This window comes from Amblyomma americanum, chromosome 9, assembly GCF_052857255.1.
Source record: "Amblyomma americanum isolate KBUSLIRL-KWMA chromosome 9, ASM5285725v1, whole genome shotgun sequence".
NCBI classification, from domain to species: domain Eukaryota; kingdom Metazoa; phylum Arthropoda; class Arachnida; order Ixodida; family Ixodidae; genus Amblyomma; species Amblyomma americanum.
Window position 1 is genome coordinate 108,897,298 of NC_135505.1, and position 21,018 is coordinate 108,918,315.

General features: G+C 45.3%; 1 protein-coding gene across 1 annotated transcript in view; it reads left to right on the top strand.

Annotated features, from left to right (window-relative positions):
* Positions 1-21,018, top strand: part of LOC144103581 (phospholipid-transporting ATPase ABCA3-like) — an 83,847-nt gene that overhangs the window by 44,725 nt on the left and 18,104 nt on the right. The window contains exons 16-19 of the mRNA XM_077636259.1: positions 3,636-4,077; positions 11,878-12,299; positions 15,001-15,126; positions 19,386-19,628. Coding sequence (XP_077492385.1) covers positions 3,636-4,077; positions 11,878-12,299; positions 15,001-15,126; positions 19,386-19,628 — 1,233 coding nt within the window. The remainder of the gene's footprint in view (positions 1-3,635; positions 4,078-11,877; positions 12,300-15,000; positions 15,127-19,385; positions 19,629-21,018) is intronic.

Here is a 21,018-nt window from a genome sequence, read left to right on the forward strand (position 1 = left end):
CGTAGGTGTTTCAGAGGCTGCTACAGCCCCGGTTTCCCACCTAAGGCCCACAGGGACGAAACATGATGTGCCTCCTGAGGTTGCACTTGTTGGCCGCAGGTGGGCTGCCACTTAAAGTTCCCGAATAGATCCGGCGGCTGGGAAATATGGGCCATGTGGGCTGTACGTATTAAGCCCGTGTTGAGCCTACCGCGGGCAGCCCTCTTTACCCCGACGATGATGTGAGTAGTGTAGGCAACCTGTATGTACCACTTAAGTTTCGAATTCTGGTGAATTTGGGAGAGTTACAGCTAGTCTGGTAAATTGTAAAGTGGGATTTTTATTATCGCACAAGCGTTGAGAGCCAAAAAATTCATTTAGTGTAACTGTGAAGGGCTTGGGACGTTTTAATAAATTGCGTAAAATAACTTATGTACTCGCGTAACACAAGTCAACCATTTAAAGGAATGCATGCCGAGTAGGATGCGGGTGAGCGGGCTTCATAAGCCTCGCTAGGGCCGATATAGAACCAGATATCACAATGTATCGGCAGCCCCTATAGTGCTTGGCAAGGTTTCTGTTTCTTAAATCCTACTTTAAAAATGCACTGAAGAGGATTTCGAACTCGCATTTTTACCTCAGGAACTCGGTCTGCACGCTCCAAGCATTCTTAGAAACCCATTATTGTACTCTGCGGCCGATTTTCCTAGTAAATCAGTTTAAACGCCCCGGTCCCTGCCTTTTTTTAACTGACCTCCGAGAGTATAGAGTCAACCAACGCGTGAAGTTCCTTTCAGCCAGACGCGTGGCCGCTTGTCGCTCTGCCATCGGCGAAGTCATACATAGTAATAGGCAGTAATACGCGGTGTGATCTTCGAAAGCAAAGTGTCCACACGTATCTTTATTTCCTTGGGCCTAATTTGCGGATACGTTGTCGGCGACTGAAACTATTTATTTACGTAAACCTAAAAACAAAATAAAAGTGAAAGCGAAGCCATGAGGCCACTGGCTGAAAGGCACTGCACGCGATGGTTGACTCGTCCTACTTTCGGTGGTGAGTTAAAAAAAAAAGGCGGGAGCTGGGACGTTTGATTGGATTTAACAGGAAAATCGCCCGCACAGGACCATAATTCAAAGTTTCTAAGAATGCTCGGAGTGTATAGATAGTGCTCCCGCGGTAAAAAGACGAGCTCAAAATTGTCCTCAGTGCACCTTTAACGTTGCATCGGCACTCAATATGCCGAGGCTTGAAGAGGCTGATGTGGGCAGTACGCAGTCTAGCCCTCTTTCCACTCCGACCCTGCAGATATAGGATTATCAGCAGTTTTGCGTGAGCAGACAGATTTGGTCTTGCTGGCTTATTTCCTCATTATTCTCCTGCCCTCAAGTACCCGAAATGGACCGATGTGGTGTTGATGTAAGAACATGGCTTCTGTTAGCACTTGCAATAGCGATATGATGCCTATACCGGATCAACAATGGCAAGCCCAACATAGTCTTTCCCGCATGTACCCCACAAGGAGGCAGACCCTATGGCCCGTGTGGGACCTACGGGGCCTCCGACATCTTGTGCTGCTTGAGGAGTATGACGAATATATCAGTTCGAGCTAGCGTCGTCTTTCGTAACCATCAGCCGAAACCCGTTGTGTTAACTTGCTTGCTTCGCCCATGTCGATTATTCTTAGGTACTTTGAATGGTTTGGTTTATGGGTTTAACACCCAAAAGCACCTGAGGCTATACACAACGCCGTAGTGGAGCTTGGCGATGATAAGTGTATTTGTATGAATATTTTGAATGGCTGAGCATGAGACGTGTCCTCAGTCCGAGACTGCATTGATGGGCTGCTATTCGTGCCCCTATGACCTGGTTCCTCTAGTAGTACAGTTCTGAACTGGGCAGTATCTTTTCCGACTGCTCATGTGTCGGGTTCGGTATTTTCTAGAAAGACTACCACAAACACACAGCAAGGAACACGCTCAAATTGACGGGCACACAACCAGAACTAGCTGCCAGACAAAACAAGGAAGACATACCACGAGGATTTCAGAAACGGATCACCTAGAAGTTTCCACCCGGAACACCGCGTAGAGAGAATGAAAGCCAGGGCCAAATCCCTACAAAATGCTGCAGCTTACCACACGTCTTATGTACGAACGCAGCCGTATCTGAGGGGATAAATGCGATGGAAATCGCAGTCATAGATAACGAGCTAAGCACCAGAGAAAGCGGCGCGATTCGAAAAACTGATGCGGAGGAAATCTCAATCGCTATAGAACCTAATAACCATAACCGAATAATAATTGTCAAGTAGAAATTACACCTAACGGTTAATATTACATAGAGGACTATATATACTGCGGAAAAGAACACACAAGGTGGCAGGAACAACCCTCCGAGGCGACATACTCCACTGCGCGGAGATTGGAAGGCCGGGCATGGCGGGAGCGGCACTCCAATGCAAGCCGGGGACTGATCACATGGCACTTTATATTGCAGTATAAAATTAGTGAGAATAAAATAGCCGTAGCTACATAAGTCCTTGACCAAAGATTAGGAAATCACCACCTGACGCTTGCAGACAAACACATACCCTACCTTAGTTTAATGCACAGGATACATCCAGCGATCTGTCAGAACGCATGCCGATTCTGCAGAGAACGCCCAAGCTTATACCGCACAGTTTGGGCATGTAAAAAAATATATGGTGGAGCGCTCCTGATAATTTCGACCACCTTTCGACCAGCCCTTCACCTCCGCAGTCTACATGGAGCTCAAAGCAGCGTCCAGCAACTGACAACGGTCGTCACCTCCCGAGGCGAGTGCGGTGCGCGGTTCCATTGAGGCTCCCTACTGCGCTTAGAAAACACTGGGAAGTTCTTGCAGTGATTCCACTGGACATCACTAACACCATCTGTTGGCAGCGAGTAGCGAAGGCCACGTACATCAAAGCGCATAGTTTGTTCTCTATTTGCGAGAAAAACATCAAAGTCTGCGTGGCGTGCACGAGTGTCAGATTGTAGCTTTTGATGGTCTACTCTTCCTGCTGGCTACAGAATTTCACTTACAAAAGGGTTCCTCAGCTCACCTCATCTTGTTCCACCTGCCATAGAGAAAGCGATGTACTGAAGATTCCATATTCTCGAAGTAATTTTGAGTCTTCAGTCTAATGTTACAGGTGCTGGCAGACGCGGAAATAAAAGCATTCCTCTGATTCCGTTTACTTGAGCTTTGTCTGTGTACACTGTCGTCCACTTCCTACTTGGACATGGCTGCATGCAGCCAGCGCTCCGTAGCGCGCCTCTCGCGGGCGAGCGGGGAACTATTGCTCCGGCGCAGTGATACGGGTTTGTCGTCTGCTACAGTGCTGCCGCAAAAGCTGCTACAGGCCGAGGGAAGCGCAGGGACGTTCTGTAGCAGGCGGCAGAACCGGAACACCAGCATATGATTCTCACTGCGCCTGCGCAGTAGTTGTCCAGGAAGCCGCGAGAGGCGCTCTTCGGAGCACTGGCCGCACGGAGCGCTGTTCACGTTGGAAGTGGACGACCATGTACTCCCTCTCGATCGCATGTCGTAATGCGCCGCACACTTTTTAGTTGCAGCCGACGTCACCGAGTGCGACGTAATGCGCTACATATGAAACCTGGTCCAATCGCAGAGAAAGACATCGATGCGGTGGTCGCGCCAATCACCAAGCAAAGAACAGTGGTTCGCGTGTTCAGCGCCCTGTTCATCAAGCGGTTCTTCAGCCTGATCCGCAGCTGGGGCATCTTGCTGGGCTTCGTGCTGCTCCCGCTGGGCCTGCTGGCCCTAATTGGCTGGCAACAGCCCCTGCCGTCTCTGGCGAGCCAGCAGGAGTCCGCAGGCATGACTAAGGCCATTCCTCTGAGCTTTGGTGCCCACTACTCTGGATCACCGGTCGTGGTGGGCGAGTCGCCAGCCACCAAGTTGAGCGAGACACTTCGAGTCCTGATGGAATCTGAGGGCGCCAGTGTGAGGAAGACGAGGGATGTTGGCAAGGAGCTTGGCCCCATTGCCAAAGAGGACTTCCACCGCTACATCTCCACTTACCCAATGGCAGTGGGGTTCAAAAACGACAAGTGAGTATTCGTGCTTCACTTCTGGGTGATAAGAGAGCGCAACTATTAGACAAGCACAAGAGAGGCGCTACCAGCCAATACTAACAATCAGTTTTTGGAAGCACCTTCTACCCTGTTTGTCCTGTGTCCACATCTCATGTTGCGGTTTTTACGCTCAAGCATGCACCAACATTCCCAATGTGACTGCAATGCTAGCCTTGAAGCAGCAACCACGGGATAAAGGGGGTTGTCCGTTTTATTCCCTAGTTCATCGGTTGCAAAGTAGAGAATAGTGGCGAGTCAGTCGCTCACATAGCAGTAAACGTTTATAGAAGCGAGAGACGATACAGAATCACTACTGAAACATATCAGAGCACGGGCAGGGTTAAATATGACAGAAATAACAACACAGGAAGAAAGATCTTAAATAAACTCACTAATATAAAAGAGAGCCAAAGACTACCGCAAATTTTACGACGGGAAGTGTTCGTTGACCAAGGGACGCCGAATTGGCCGTCCCGAAGACTAGCGCGCGTTCCCACGCTAGTCCGCTTCCTGGGCGATGGTAGTTTTGACCCTGCAGTCGTGCAGTAGCGCCTTCGAGGAAGGCCGAAAAATTGTGGCTTTATAGGCTGGGTTGACTGCCAGTACTAAGTACCCTTCTCTTATAGACCTGCCGCTTTTGTTTGTTTGTTTTTTCTTCGAAAAAACGCCGGGCGCTGACAAACATACCATCCATCGCGTAAACGCTCCCCCCCTCGCTCTCGCACCAGCGGGCTCCTCAGTATTGGTCAAGATGGGAGGAAGCTTCGAAAACCTGTGAGTCATTTCTAAAGCCAGCCGGGCGCAGCCGCTTCCGGGCGGTGTGGCCGGGCTTCGGTCAGTACGCGGAGGTTAAGGGGATCTGCACATGAATAAGTCGTCTAATTCTCGCGGAATCTCTGGAATTCGATGGCTCGCCTGGGCCTCATTCTCTCCCCGCCGCAGAGAGTTCTTGAATGTTTGGCTATTCGGATGCCACCCAGCAAGGAGCTCTGCGCTATTTAATTTTGTTTTGACAGCATCAGTGTACTACTTGCACGGCTTAAGGTTGTAGCGCGAAAAAGTTCGAATTTTTTTGAAAAGCAGTTTTTAGTACTCACACTGTCTCCGTAATGTACCGACGCTCAAAGCAGTCCCAAAGTGGAAAAAGAGGTTAATATTTCTAATGTCTTTTAGGTGAAAACTGAAACACGAGCTTCGAAATGACGTTCCAGTTCACGCGATCGCAATTCCGAAACCGCTGCCCAACTGCCACCGTTTTTCTAGAGTTTAAAAAACCATTTCGTGCGCTTTTGTTTCAAGCCGTTCAACGCGCCATCACCACTTACAAATTTCTTGAAGCAGTCTGTAGACTACTCATATATTTTTTCTATAATGTCTATAGATTTAAAGACAGTCTATAGGCTAGGACACGAAATAAAATATGTATAGGGAGGCAATAAAGAGTATAAGAAGTCTACAGAAAGTCTATACATCATTTTTTATAAAGGAGAGCAGCGCAGCCAACGGTATAGCCTCTTTTCCGTAACACAATTTTCCTCGACTCAGTAAGTTTACGAGAGATTCATGTCTCACCTCCCTTCGTTATTTTACAAATATAGTTTCTGCCTTAAGGACTTCTTTTCTGCTTCGCCTCTGGGCAATTGAATTCAACCTGGTATCACTGTATGTAGGAGGAGTAGGGCTGTGCGGTGATGCTACCTTGGTGGCTGTAACGCTATGCATTAAATTTCACTCCTTGCTTTCCTAAATTACCTGTACAACTGTTTTGTGCGTCCTTTTCATAGAATATATTACCGACGTATTTTCACAAAGGCAAGTGAAAAAAACAGCATCACCGCACAAAGTGTGTCTGGGGTACTCCGATTCTGTAAATATTTCTAATAATTTATAAGGCATGTAACGAGGAGCCGAAAAAAACATCAAGACTCCTTATACCTCATATCCGAGTGGAGCTATTCGGAATCTAATTACATTCTAATTACATATAAGCTCTACAAAAAAGCACACTTTCATAGTAATTACGACAATGTTCCGGCCAGAAATCAAAATGTATAATTTTAAAACTATCATCAGCCCTTAAATAGGACGCATTGCCGCATATAATTTTCTCACTGTGGTCTCAAATCTTATCTTAAAATAGATAACATTTGTGTGCCAGCAGCGTCAGTTATCTTTGTGAGAAGGGAAGACAAGCTGGGCACTACATTCGAGCGTCTGTAAAAGAACTGGACAACGATACTATCTGCAACGGTACTATACAGGCTGAATATAAAAACAAAAATGTTTTTTTTCCTTGTCTTTTACTAATATTGTTCCAGGCACTATGTTGTTTTTATGTCAAGTGTATTATACATTTGTGGCTTTTTAGTACCATTTTCTGATCGTTTGTGCAATGGTTGTTGGAAAAGTAGGTATTTTCTACCAAAAAGATATGCTATGTCTTCATATCTGTTATATTAAATGTTTCTGATGCTGAGGGGCTTTTTCATAAGTTGTCAGATATCCTATACAATGTTTCATGTTAGTTTTGTCGCCCTAGTCGCTAAAGCTGCAAGTGCAATACTGGTCAAGGATCGAACGGTAACCCTCTATTCACTCTGCCGATCTAATGAAAACATCTGTATTTATAGTGCAGAATAGATTATAACCACAACTACTTGATGCACCTGTAAAAACATTGCAAAAGGTTCTGTTTTGTGACTTAAGGTACAGTGGGGAGAGACGCAACACAAATTGGCAAATACGCGGCCTGAATTTTTTCGTTACAATTTAAAATAATTAACATGAAATTATTCGCTATTGGTCCAGCAACACAGTCACCAAATTGAAAGGACGAACCGATATAAACTCACAATTCTGGACAAAAGCATTTTTGAGCCGGAAAACCGTTTATGAAGGCAATTTTTTATTGTAATGTGAGATTTCACTATAAATATCAGTACATCCGGAGATCGTCCGGACATTAACATTTTTTGCTGTCGAGCGTTCCCCATTGGTTTTCTATGGCAGTCTTAACTGTTCGATGCGATCGATGGAAACACTTTAAAACAAAGATTTTGCCACATATAAGAAGAATGGACTATCACCTGCAAAATTTCCATATGAGTCTCTACAATTTTTCAATTTTCAAAATTTTTGTTCGATGATGCTTAAAACTTGAAAGGCCACATTTTGCCCCCCACGTGGACTACTACCACTACTACCACCGTAAGGACTACCACCACCGTATTTCTGACGCAGACTGTCTACGGAAGAGCGACAAAGTATGGAAGAAATTAAGCAAATTATTAAACCCAGTGAGCACCCCGTGCATTGAAAGCCTTATCATAAAGGACAAAGAGACACATGGAGCAGAACTTTCCGACTGTTTTAACAATTTTTTTTGTCGAAATAGGTGGAAACAGCGGGCGTAGCAGATCAACCACTCAAACACCAATAAATCCTAAAAGCATATTCCTTCAGCCAACCTGATCAAGCGAAGTCAGGACTGTATTCTAAAGCCTTAACAACAGTCGTCGCACGGACGCAGATGGTTTAGAGATAAAGCCTATTAAATATGTAATTGATCATATTGCCCCTTTCCTAGCACATATATTTAATTCAGCACTCTCAGCAGGTGTGTTCCCAAAGAACATGCAATTAGCGCGTGTTATCGTAATTCATAAGGGAGGTTACGGAAACAATATAAATAACTAGCGTCCTATTTCCATTTTACGAATATTTTCAAAAGGGCTAGAAAAACCTATAAATATTGGAATAAATATTTTTTCTCAAAAACAGCCTGTTAAATGAATGTCAGTTTGGATTCAGGAAAAGGCATTCCACAAAAAGTACTTCGCTGAACCAAAGACACTATCTTAGAAAGTATAGAAAAAAATCTAATGACTTTTGGAATCTATATAGATTTCAGCAAAGCCTTTGGTCGTGTTAATCACAATCTAATAATAGACAAGCTAGAAAAGTATGATTTCCGTTGTGTGTGCACTGACTAATCCGTTCATACTTATCCTCACTCTCACAATTCGTTGAAATTAATTACCATAAGTCACAAATCCGATCTACACAAAGTGATGTGACACAAGGAGGCATACTTGGCCCCTTCCTTTTTCTATTTTATATAAATGATCTAGTGATAATTGATAATTTGTCCAAATTTGAACTTTACGCTGATGATGCAACATATTTTTTAGTGTAAGAAATCTAACCGATATTCTACCACTCGCAAGTTCAGTTTTTGTTTTCGGTTGCAGGAGTGGTCTGAGAATAACAACCTCTTATTAAATGAATCAAAAACAATGTGTTTTGTTCCGTGCACCCGGTAAAGGTGTGGAAACGCCTGAAAGCGTTAATATTGGTCCATATAAAATTAATAGCGAGACATCTGTGAAAACACTTGGAGTTGTTTTCTCTGAACGCATGCTTTGGAACAACCATGCCGATCATCTTTGCTCAAAAGCGCGAAAGGTAGTTGGCATTCTCAGTAGAAATCACCATTTATTTCCTGCCAAAATTAGACAGCTTTTATATTATTCCTTGTTCCATTCCGTGCTCAGTTACTGCACACTGGTGTGGGAAACACCAGTGCACAAAATTTAAACAAGCTAATCTTACTACAACAAAAGCTGTTCGGGCAATAGAAAATGTTTCTTTCAACACGAATACTAAAACTCTGTTCTACAAATACAAAATAATGAAAGCCGATAACATATACAGGTACAAACTAATAAGAAGTTACACTAGAGCGATACAGGGCAAGTTAGATAACTCCTTCCACTCGCTAATCTCCACAAGCAAGAATGCGCATACCCTCATCGCCATAAACTGCTTTGGAAAGTTCCTGTCACGCGCACATGTTATGGCCGCCAACGAGTTGAATACACCCCCCACACACACTCAATGACTTTGCGAAGCAAGATATAGATATTACGGCACTTAACAAAGGTGACACAATGCAGTTGTTTGTTCATGACTATTACTGTAAGAAGAAACTACTCTTTTATGTTTTCGTTCTCACTGTGATATCTTTTTTTTTCTCTTTTTAAAATGAACAAAAATTGAACTGTTACAGAGCTGTCATTGTTGCCAAGGTGGTTGGAGCTTTGTCAAGCTGCTATTGTGCAGCTTTTTCTCCTACCCCTCTTTTTCACCATGTATATTTTATTTTGATGAAAATAAAATTAGATTAATTGATTGATTGATTGATTGATTAATTAATTGATTGATTGATTGATTGATTGAAAGGTTTTATACATGAGTATCAAGTTATTATGACTGCTCAATTAACCTTTAAAGGCCGCTAATTATTAAAGTGTCGCTTTTGCCACATGTATTTTTCTCCACTAGCTGTGCTAGCTGCATGTTCAGCTTGTATTTGAAGCATAATATAAGTCATGCATGCACCTTTAACTAGTCTCTGTACCAAGCCAACGGTCGTCCTCGAACGACTTACAGTGGTGAAAGTGTATCTCGAAGTCTTGAGTGTTCCTCCGAGTGCATTCAAAGCACCTTCAACATGCATTTGTCTAACCTTAATCCGTGTATTGTTGAATGGATCTCTATACCATGTCTTACCATGATCCATGCAACAACGTCTTACAATTACAAATGTCACATACAAGCGCGAACGACTCGGCAGTTATTTCTGCGCTAGGAGCTCTGGTACACCTGCAGTGCCTGATTGCATTTGCTTGCTTTGAAAGCCCTACCGATTCAAGACGCATAAAAGGTGCTGGTTTATCTATACAACTATTCCTATGGCAAGATTGGTTCAAAGAAACAACCAGTATTGGATGAGGACGGGAACTCGGTTCTCACAGAAATTGCTGCCTCAGTCATGGAAGCTTGAATTTTTTTTCCTCGGCCATCATGGAAATCTGGGAGAATGCTTGGGATGCACTCCGGGGATAATTGAGATCATAAAAACATAACATTTGTTTTTTCCATTTGGGAAAATAATCAGCAATTGAAAGGTTGAACGTGTGCGGGGTGTGACCAGTATATGATTCGCAGAATAAAAAAAACAAGCAGATTTATGAAACGTCATAAAACCTTTAATGTAACACGGATTAAAACTCTCTTTTTTTTCTTAGCCTGAGCATAAACTCTGGCTTTCTTGATATTTGTTCGGCAGCCAGACACGCAATTGTCGTTGAAAAAGATGATTTAAAATTGAACATATTTTCTTCTCCAATTTATGCAAACTTGTGGCGTCGAAACCGACAAAACGCCATGATAACGATCATGGCTTAAATCTGAATGGTGCACTTGGTTGACCTCAGCGACTGGCGCAAATAATTGCCATTCCTCTCCAGTCCTGGTGCACCGATTCTTGAAAACCGGTTCCGAAACAGCAACTAATAAATGTTGCTCTGAAGCACGGAGTATTTAATGATATTTTAATTTTTAATAGAAAGAAACAAGAAGTAAAAAGGGCACAATATTTCTATGATTTGTACTCACAACTCACCTTTGCATATTTCGCTTATGATATTCCACCTTCTCGAAAACTGAACACGTCATTGTCTTGGAGCTTTAGGGCCACTTCGAATATTTTTCTCCTTTAGAATGATATAAAGAGTCCCTGACTGGCACAACAGAGAAAACCAGTCGATGCGCCACAAAACCTCGCCAGTAGTGGCTTTTTAAAGAAATGTTGACGACCAACTGAAGTAGGCCGGTATCGACAGATTGCTGAGCTCTGTTGACAAAGTCGCTACTTGCACGGAAAGGAGAAATTGTATGGGTTAGAAAAGGTGGGAAAATTCAATACTAATCGCGCCAGCGCCGACTTTAGGAAAAAGCTATGATGGACACAACATTGTTACGTGCTGTGAATGCGGAACCACCATTTGACCTAAAGGCCTTTACACTAAAGGTCTTATCCATAAAGACCTTTGACCTAAAGGCATCTGACCAAAAGGCTTTTACCGGAAAAGATTTTACCGTAAAGGCCTTTACCATAAGGTATTTACTCTGATGGCCTTCGACCTAAAGGCATTGGATCCAAGGACTTTAACCACAAAGGCCATAGATCTAAACGCCTTTAGCGTAAAGGCTTTCAACCTAAAGGATTTTAATATTATTACTTTACTTCCTTCCTGTGGTTCTGTTTACCCTTCACATTTTTTTTTGTTTTTCGTTTGTAATGCTTACCGAATAATGTATCCTTTTCAGCCGTTCTAATTTGCCTGGTAGCGCCCTACTGCAACAATCTCAGATGAGATTAGCATAATGTACAAATAAATAAATTACCTAACTAATGACCCTAATTATCTAGTATCGTCGTTTGCGATTCTATCAGTACTTTTCGCTTTCACTAACTGCTACTGCCTCATGTAATGTCTGCTCATTGCCTATGATTACCCATTAATATCTTAAGGTCTACTGCTGGCGGAATGCGAGACCATGATGGCGTCATGAGGTTTAGAACCCCCTTTCTTGGTCAACGCCGCTGTTTTTTGTTGCCCATGTGCCATATAATAGTTTTGCATTAAAGACTGCGGTACGTCCAAACGGATTTCGGGCGCGGGTACGCCGCTGTTTACTTGCAAATGGCAATCACCACTGGTGATGATGTCACGCGCTTGAATAGAGTTACGGGAACTCTTTGGCTTCGTATGCATGCAACGAATGCGTCTCTTAGTGCCCGGCAAAGCATAAACATCACCAGAATGAGTGCCATTTTCGAGAGCACCATTCTTGTATGCGACGTTACTCGCAACATGGCGTCCACCCAAACGTGGGGAAGATAACTGATGGCTCTTCCGCACGTTCCAGCATTACGCTCATGCAGAACCCGACAAGTTCCATCAGCCTTCCGATTCTGCTGAACCTTGTGACAACCGCCAAGTTGCGTGAAGTGCTGGCGCAGCCGCTCGCGCACATTTCGGCCAGCATCGCCTTCATCACGGGAAAGTACAAGTCAGCCGGCGTGGCCATCATCCAGTACCGCGTGCAAGTCTGGTTCTACTGGGCCGTTCTACCAGCACTGAGCTACTCGCTGGCCTTCGCCATTTACGCCGTCTTCCCAGTGCCCGAGCGCTTGGGCGGTGGCCGCGACGTCCAGATCATGACTGGCATGTCGGGTGTGGAGTTCGTGTTCGCACACTTGGTCTTCGACATGATCTACCACGCGCTCTTGTCAGGCTGCTGGGTCCTGGTGCACTTCGCCTTTTCTGAGTACTCGGCAAATACGGCCGGTGAGTTTGCTCTCACTATGCTACAACCAAACCTTTCAATCTCAGCAGTCGTGAATCTTCATATCGAGGCCACGCGTGAAAATTGCTTGGGTTCAAAGTGTCTTGAACGTAGTTATACGAGCGAAAGGTCCGTTAAGCATAGTCCCCACTGTCTCAAATCAAATGCCAAGGTCAAGGTCAACGTCGAGGGTCAAGGTCAACGATCAAGGTCAGGTATCCACTTGTCATAGTCATATGAACACGTGATCACTAGCATAGATGGGGCCATACCATAATGCAGTCAAGTTCGGTTTGGCCTTGTGGGGCATCTAAGGTCATTGTAGATGTGGGGCCCACTGCCTCAAAGCAGATGTCAAGGTCAAGAGTCAAACTCAGGCATCTAATGGTCGTAGTGATAAGATCACGTGGTCATGCTACTATAGCTGGGACCATAGCACCAAGTTAAGTTCGGTTTGACCTTGTGAGACATTGAAGGTCATTGTCTCATCCACATCGAAATCGGAAGTTGTACCCCGAGGAGGGCCGCTCTAAGAATTGGTGGCCTGAGTAGGCCACAAATGCGGCTCTTTACAAACTGCCGCGGCGCCCATAGATAATAATGAAATCCGTGTCAAAGTTGAAAACTTTAATCTTGTTGATAAACGCCCAACCGCCGGACGACAGGACTAGTGAAACTGATGCATTAATAAAAATCTATATATATAGCAGTCCGAGAGATAAATGAAGGAGTAAAATAGGCATAAAACGAAAGCTTTTCAGAACAAAATGGAGACATGCGGCGCAAGCCCTTAATTGCTGCTTCCAGATGGCGCCGCTATCCTCAAGTCCACGGTAAGCGCCCCCTGGAAATAGTCAATTTTTGAAGCGTAGTTTCCCAACTGGTGCGAACTACGAGCTTTCCACTATATTATCATACAAATCCAGGTCGGTCGGCGGTGCACTGTGTCAAAGCAGCACACAAGATAGGAAACACAGAGGAAGACAGAGAACGCGCGCTAAACTCACTATAATTTTATTCGGAAATGAACTTAATTCATCCTTGATGTCGCTGTGTGAGGGCACTTCAAGCACCCTGTCAGTCGGCTAGTATGATAAGGATATTGGCTTCGTGGATGCGTTTTCATATAGCTTTATGCATGAAATGCTTGTAGCTCCCGTTGTGGGCGCCGCGGATGACTTTGGCACCCGGACGGAGGTAAAACAAACAGGCGAGAGTAAACAAACATTGGCGAAACTTTCCAGTTCCCCTGATCCCCTGGTGATAGGTGCTGTGCACCCGCCTGAAGAGCGCATGCATCAACCACAGCGTCTTCTTGGTCGTGTGATGGGCAGAATGAACGCGCGGCGTGAATGAGCCTAAGTTCTGCCCTGCAGCACGGGTGGCACACATCACACCTGGTGCGCTTGAGAAGCGAGGTTAGAGTTGCGCGTTTGTTGTCCCTGCGCCTGTCACGCCTCTACTGGCTAAACGCGATCCCGTGGTTAAAAAGCCTCCACGCGTTGCGGAGAAGCCAACTCATTTGCGTCGTTCTGCGCTAGACCGTTGCTGACAGTTCATTCGTACACCTACTGTTCTCGTGCTCTGTGGCATTTCTTTTGTCCGAGTGCACATGTTCTCTGAAAACGATGTTTTCTTATCGACAATAAGCAATATTATCACAAGTGTTCGCCAATTGATAACAAGAACACGTCTGTGATTTGTGGCGTTTACAAACGATGGCGCCACCAATCCACAACATGGCGAGTATTTTCGTGACTCACTGAGATAGGCCTTGGGGCTGCCGACGCGTTACTAGCAAGCTGTGTCATTCAGTGCAACCTAAATATGCCTAGAATAAAGCAAATTCGGCAGCCAGAATCAAGCGCACTGAGCCTGCACTTGCTCTAACCACTCCACCAAGTCCGCCTCCTGCAAGCAAGAGTTGCGGCATTCCCTCATAATAAGGATGCTTAGGGAAGCAATATGGCGTACAAACGCCCAACTCTGCTACTATGCAGTAGTTCTATCCTGCCCCTGGCTTGGCCTAGCTATTAAGTGAGTAACAGGAGGAGAGTAGCACCACAGCTACTCAACCGGAGCCAAGTACTTAGGAGCCAAGCTTAAATTTAAGTTAACTTCAAATTGCGTGCATCATAACGAGTCATCGATAGCGAAGTATTAGGCGTACGTTATGAAATGAAACCGTGGTCATAGTTTGCTCTCTTACTGCCTCAAATCAAACAGATAATATAAACATGGACAGGGCATGTAATTCCGATAACAAAATTTCTTTGGTCACTCAGGCTAATGAAATTAATTAAAAAAACAACACTGCATTGAGGTTGCGGAAGCTTTCGGGGATGCGGTGACCTCAGTGGGTACAGTACAAGATTAAATGCAGGCAGCACGCTTAATGCGATATATCATTGTCCAAGGGTCGATGCGGCTTGGCTGATTAGGATGTTAATGATTTATAATCACTCAGCATTGAATAACATGCAAATAAAATAAGTCTTTTCGTTGCCGAAGCTCAAGAGCGCTTCTGCATGCGCTTCTAATTCACTGCAATGGGCGCTACCATATTACACGTCGATATCTAACAGAGTTATTTTCCCTGCCGTGCATTTTCTTATTTCGTTAACATCTTCTTTTGCAATAAACGTAAGCCAACTATTTTCGTACTACAACTTGTTTCTCGGTGAACACTTCCTATGTTTGCAGGAAACTACTACTTGGCTTTCCTGTTGTCCGGACCGGCCTTCATCGGCATGGCTTACCTGATAGCGGAGAGGGCAGTTTCAGTGGGCGGTGCGATCTCCAGTTTGCTGTTGTGGGTGTACCTAGGAGGTAAGAAAACAGCGTCCCTGAAAAGAACTCTTGTAACAGAACAGACACTGAAGCCTTCCGAGCTCTAATTGTGCTCGCGGAAGACTATCACAGGTTGCCTGACTATAGTGCGGCCTCTACTCTGCTTGGCGCCGAGTATAAGCTGCACGCTTATTATCCGGAACTTTGTGGCATTTGGCAATTGAACAAATTTCAAATATATACTGCGAAATTTTGAAAAAAAGCTGCCTCAATGTGTTTAGTTTGCAGGGCCAAAATTTCGCGTTATTTCTGTGATCCTTCTGACTTTGCACCTTTTAAGCAAGCCAGGAATTCATAGAGGCAGTGGCCCGTTCTCCGATTAGGATGACGAGGTTTCGTTATTGAGAACAAAATCTGCGGTTGGGACCTGGCCGCTGGCATGGATTTAGGCACAGTGAGTATTAAAGTACCCCAGGTGGAATTACGCAGGAGCCTTCTATTCTTGAGTCCATTAAATCCGGAACTGCAGATTTAGGAGGCCAAATTTCAGTAAATATTTCCGGCATAATTGCTCCTTTTGTTTCCGTTGTTGAGTGTTTGCCCTGTAGGCACCTGTCCTGCACGCGACGCATTGCCATTTAATGAAACCTGAAATGGGGGAGTTTAACTCTGTAAATCATAAATAAGAGTAGTCTGGCTATTTCGACCAGTTAGGTGCACTGGAGAGGCTGCTTTGACTGCAAACTAATCGAAAGCGCATGTATTTTGGCGTGATGCAGCCAAAATTTGTTGGGCCACAGCGCCGAAGGTAACAGCGTTTTCGAAATCCTAAAAACGGATATGGATATTACTTACAGTGTACTACAGGCGTCTTAATAATTAAGGAACCTAACAGTAAGTCTTTAAAAAATTAACTATTTAGTATTAGTTAACAAAACTGCTAGTTAGTGCGTCGTAGCTGTATTCTGACGTATTACATCATTAGCAATGCTATGCCGAAAAAAGCAGTCTTCTAACTCAGCATATTTTTTTTTAAATTGTGTAAAGTCTTAGGTGAAGCACCCTGGATATGGGAATCAAGAGTGTGATCGCACGGGGGTGTTTGATTTACTAGCGCGAGGCTTGTAGTTGTGACGTCATAAACCGGTCGGTTAGTCGCAAGTTTTCGACCCCGCCGCTGGTCAACGGCGGCACTAGTTTTTTCTGTGACACGGGGCATTTAACGCTATCGCGTTTAAATCCAACCTCGCCTTTCAATAAACAAAACAGCTCGCGTAAATATTCTCCTCTTTTTCTACAAAGAAGTGAAGGGTGAAGGATCAGCGAAACTGCCGCACCCGCATAAGGATTCGGTGATGATGACAGATGGCGCAGCAAAGTATCTGAGTGGGGTGGCTTCTGGTTCACTGCTGTGCAGCCCTCGCTTAGAGTACACTCTCCACTATAAACGAAGAGCATATACAGGGTGTTTCACCTAAGACTTTCCACAATTTTTTTTAAAATAGCCTTTTTGAAAAGAACGCTTTTTCGGTATAGCATTAGCAGCGGAATAATACACCAGAACGCAGCTGTGTACCTGCTAACTAGCAAGCTGTTAAATATTATTGAATAGTTAACATTGAACAATCACTGTTTTCTACCTTAATTACTGAAAGCTAGGCGTGTAGTGCGCAGTGAGTAACATCCAAATCAGTTTTTAGAATTTCAAAAACGTGGTTACCCTCGGCGCTGTGGCCCTGAAAATTTAGGCTACTCGATGGGTTCCGTGCACTGGAGAAATTGCTTTGCCAGCAAGCTTCTTTAAAGCGCATGTGTTTTCGCGCTATGTAGCCATAATTTGGTGAGCCACAGCGTTGAGGGTAACCGGATTTTCGAACTTCAAAAAACTGATATGGATATTACGGAGCCTAAGAGTAAAAGTTAAAAATTAAATATTCAATATTAGTTAACCAGCCTGCTAGTTAGCATGTCTTAGCTTTATTCTGACTACACTGCTGCCAATGCTATTCCGAAAACTGCTCTTTTAACTCAAAAAGCCTATTTTTATGAAATGTGTCGTCTTAGATGCAACACCCTGTATAAGGGCGCAGGGTTAAGAGAAGGCATTAATGGCATCATCTGTTACTTTCTCACAGTACATTGCTTCCGGGCTGCTATTTCACGCAGTGGAATGTGAGTTGCCCATGATAGCCGTGGGCACCTTGCTTGAACAGCGAAGAGACGCGACTAGCGTCGTGGTTAGGCCGGTGGGACGTCAAAATGTGGTCACGCAGATGCCGCAGTATAGAAAAGACAAGCAGTATGGCTGGTACGTGTGCAGTTCAATCTGATCGGTATTGTGAAGCATTGTCCATTCTCCAAAAAGCAAGCTAGGGGAATCTGTTCTTCGAAGTGCAGGTCCCTCTTCCTACTAGACTCAGTGCCGTCTGCCAGTTTTACAGAAAAACACCTTGGAAAGCATCGTTTCGCATCGTTTTCAAGACATGGCTGCTCTTGACATCCTCAACCGTGTACCTTTTTCAAGAGAAAAAAGGCGACATATTTAGAACACGCTGTCTTGTGCGATCAGCTGGACGTATTTCGCTATAGGTCTGAAAATTTACCCTTTTGCCATTTTGCCGCTCCATCAAAGCGCTGATCAGGGCATGACAATGACCTGTGGCTTCCCGGTCAGCAGACCAAAGCCATAATGATCTTTGAGCCACTACATACAGTACAAATGCGTGTTCTTCAAACGAAGACCCGGCAAACCCGAAAAGGGAATTGAAGTCTGCTAACCATCCGGGAAGGCCGCATTCCCATCGAGTCAAAAGGAACTCTGCAAAATGAAGGTGACCGGTGGAACGTTAACAGAGGAAAAGAGCACATTGGTTGAGATAACAAACGCGAGTTATTTCATATCCTATTTCAAATGAAGGAGAAATGGCCACCGCCAAGGCATTTCTTCCGAATAACTGTCGGTTCCTTTGGGCAGACAGGATGTAGCAGCGCTTAAGATAGTACAAAGGGACTGAGACAAACACTTGCGCTGACACATGGCGCAAGTATGCGTCTCGTGCACTTTGTCCCGACTTAAGCGCGGTTACATACCCTCTGTCAACATGTGCTAAGCAGCCCCCATCAGCCCTCTTCGTTATGCCAAACTAGTAAAAACCAATAAAAGTTAAGCCTATCAGGGCCCTGCCGACTGTCAGGTGGGTGGATGAGTGCGTCCGCATCTGGCACAAAACATATTTCGTTGGAGGCCAATGGATGAAGCCTTCGTCCCTCAGTGGAGATATACTGCATGATGGTGAAGAAAAGGACGGATTGTTACCGATCAGCGTTCCGGTGTTGCGACGAAATGGTTTGGTTTGGTTTGGTTTATGGGGGTTTAACGTCCCAAAGCGACTTAGGCTATGAGGGACGCCGCAGTGAAGGGCTCCGGAAATTTCGACCACCTGGGGTTCTTTTACGTGCACTGTCATCGCACAGCACACGGGCCTCTAGAATTGCGCCTCCATCGAAATTCGAAATTGCGCCTCCATCGAAACCCGCGTCTTTTGGGCCGGCAGCCGAGCGCCATAACCACTCAGCCACCGCGGCGGTTGCGTCGAAATGGAAGGAGATGTTAACGCAGAGGCACTTGCATGCATATTGATCCTTGAACGGGGACAACGGAAAATACTGTGCATGATTTTCTTCTTTTATGAAGCTCTGAACGCAAGAGCGTTAAAGGCGTCGTTACGCAGAGAATCCGGTGTCGGCGTTGTGAGCGATAAATAGGGTGCCCCAGGAAGCCACCCCCGGGGAAGATAACTGCGTGGGCTACCTTGGTTACGTGACCTTGTGGCGACATCACAATATACCCACTGGATTGTGAGCGAACTAATCACTCTGGCAGGAGGCAGTTAAATCAATGGTTTATCGCAAGAGTTTGCTCGGAAGGAACAACTCGAGTTGCACAAGACCCACCGGTAGCAGCATCAGCCATCACAGGGCAGCGGCGCATTCCTTAACCATGCACTGCACCACTACGCAAGGAGCTGTGTGAGGACTCCCGGTGACATATGAATGTAAAGTTGGTAATGAGCAATTCTGCCTATGCGGGGATTAACTCATTCACGCTACCGCGTCATATCCTTAAGGCGGAGCTTAAGTGTTACCTCCAACTCTTTTAATAGTGGTTGTTCCTTCATGCTTAGGCTCACTAAGCTACTGTGAATGCTTTTTTTTCTCTGCAGGTAAAATCGGCCGCTAGGTCTGCATGCGCTCCCAATGAGCGAAACGCCTGATTGATACCCTTGATGTCTGCGCAGGACAGGTCTCGATACTCTGCTACGGGCTTGCATTTTTTCTTCTCGGGGAGAGGCAGGCTCACTACCTCCTCTTGCCGTTCCCGCCGTACGCGATCCTCTGCTGCTTCACCAAGATCTGGACCAAGGACGCTCAAGACATCGAGTGCAAGCTTGCACAAACCGCTAAGCGCGAATCCCAAAGATTAGCCGATCCATCGGGCATCTTCTTGACAGCTGGAGGATCCCTGGTCAAGGCAGCATCGGGTGAGGAGCCCTTCCAAAACTGTTCAATACTTACTTGTAAAGAATTTTATTGCTGTTGAGCTCCCAAGGTATATAGCAAAGCACAAATCCTCCTGATACCCAGAGTGCAAATTGTCACAGATTTTACTGCTCTCGCAGTACGAACATCATTCCCCCCAAGCAGCGGCGTTTGAAGCCTCTGCGAGTGAACCGTCGTCTGTCCAGAAGTGCCACGCACCACACATCTAGCTATTGTCGGATAAAACTCAAGAATCAAGCGACTTTTTTTGTCAAATGACCCACTTCCAGCCAATGGCATCGGCCGATTGTCATGACCCTGCTATCGTGTCGATGCAGGGAGGTGTCTATTCCCGACCATGGAGGGAGCGGACTATTCCCTTTCATCTGCCAGTTCCTGCAATCTCACACTACCAGGGTCACGAGAATCTGCCGACGCAATTGGCTGGAAGGGGGTCCTTTCACGGGGAAGAGCACTGCGCGAAAGCGCATGTGTTTTGGCACGATGTAGCCAAATTTTGTCAAGCCGGACCGCCGACGATAATCGCGTTTTCGTAATTATAAAAACTGGTATGGCTATTACTAACGACCGGGTACAATCCTCTAATTGTAACCCAGTTGCCTAGACGCGATACTTAAACCGTTAATTATCACAAATTAGTTAACCAGCTTCCTGCTTAAGACAATTCACCTACTCTGCTGTGTCCTCCAACACTGGTAATACTGTGCCACAAAAGCCATACTTTTACCCCAAAATCCTATTTTTGAATATTTTTGAATCGCTCTACTGAGTGAAAGCTCGAGCACAACGCCCTCTGGTGTCTGCTACGTGCTTGTTGTGACGTTAGAGCTCCGTCGTTTGCACATAGCTTGGTTCACGAAGCGTACAGTCACGGAATTTATTAGCGTGAACACGGCAGCGCATGCACGATAGCCTCGAACCCTACTCGTGGCGACACGCGGCGGCCGCATTCATAAACAGAATGGATAGGGACGTGTGTCTTTGGGCTTGCCGGAAGCCGGCAAGGCGGCATAACCGTTTTTACCATGTTGCGGAAAGAAGCCATCGTGTATCTCCACGAGTAGGGTTCGAGGCTATCGGGCACGCGCTTCCGTGTTCACGCTAATAAATTCCGACACTGTACATCAGTGGCTGCACGCGTGCCTGAGGAAACTCGTTCGAGCCTTCAAATCAAAGGTACAACGCCTCTGTGGCGCACCGACTGGTAGAGGCTCACCTCTAAAGAAAGTGCTAACGCATACTCCGTTCGCACCGCCTATTATCTTCTGCAAAAGACCGGAATTCAAGCTCTGCTCAAAGCGATTGCATTACCTTCTCGCCTGTGCATACCTTGTCTTGCTCAACCTCTGGCTCATCTCATAGGCGCCTTAT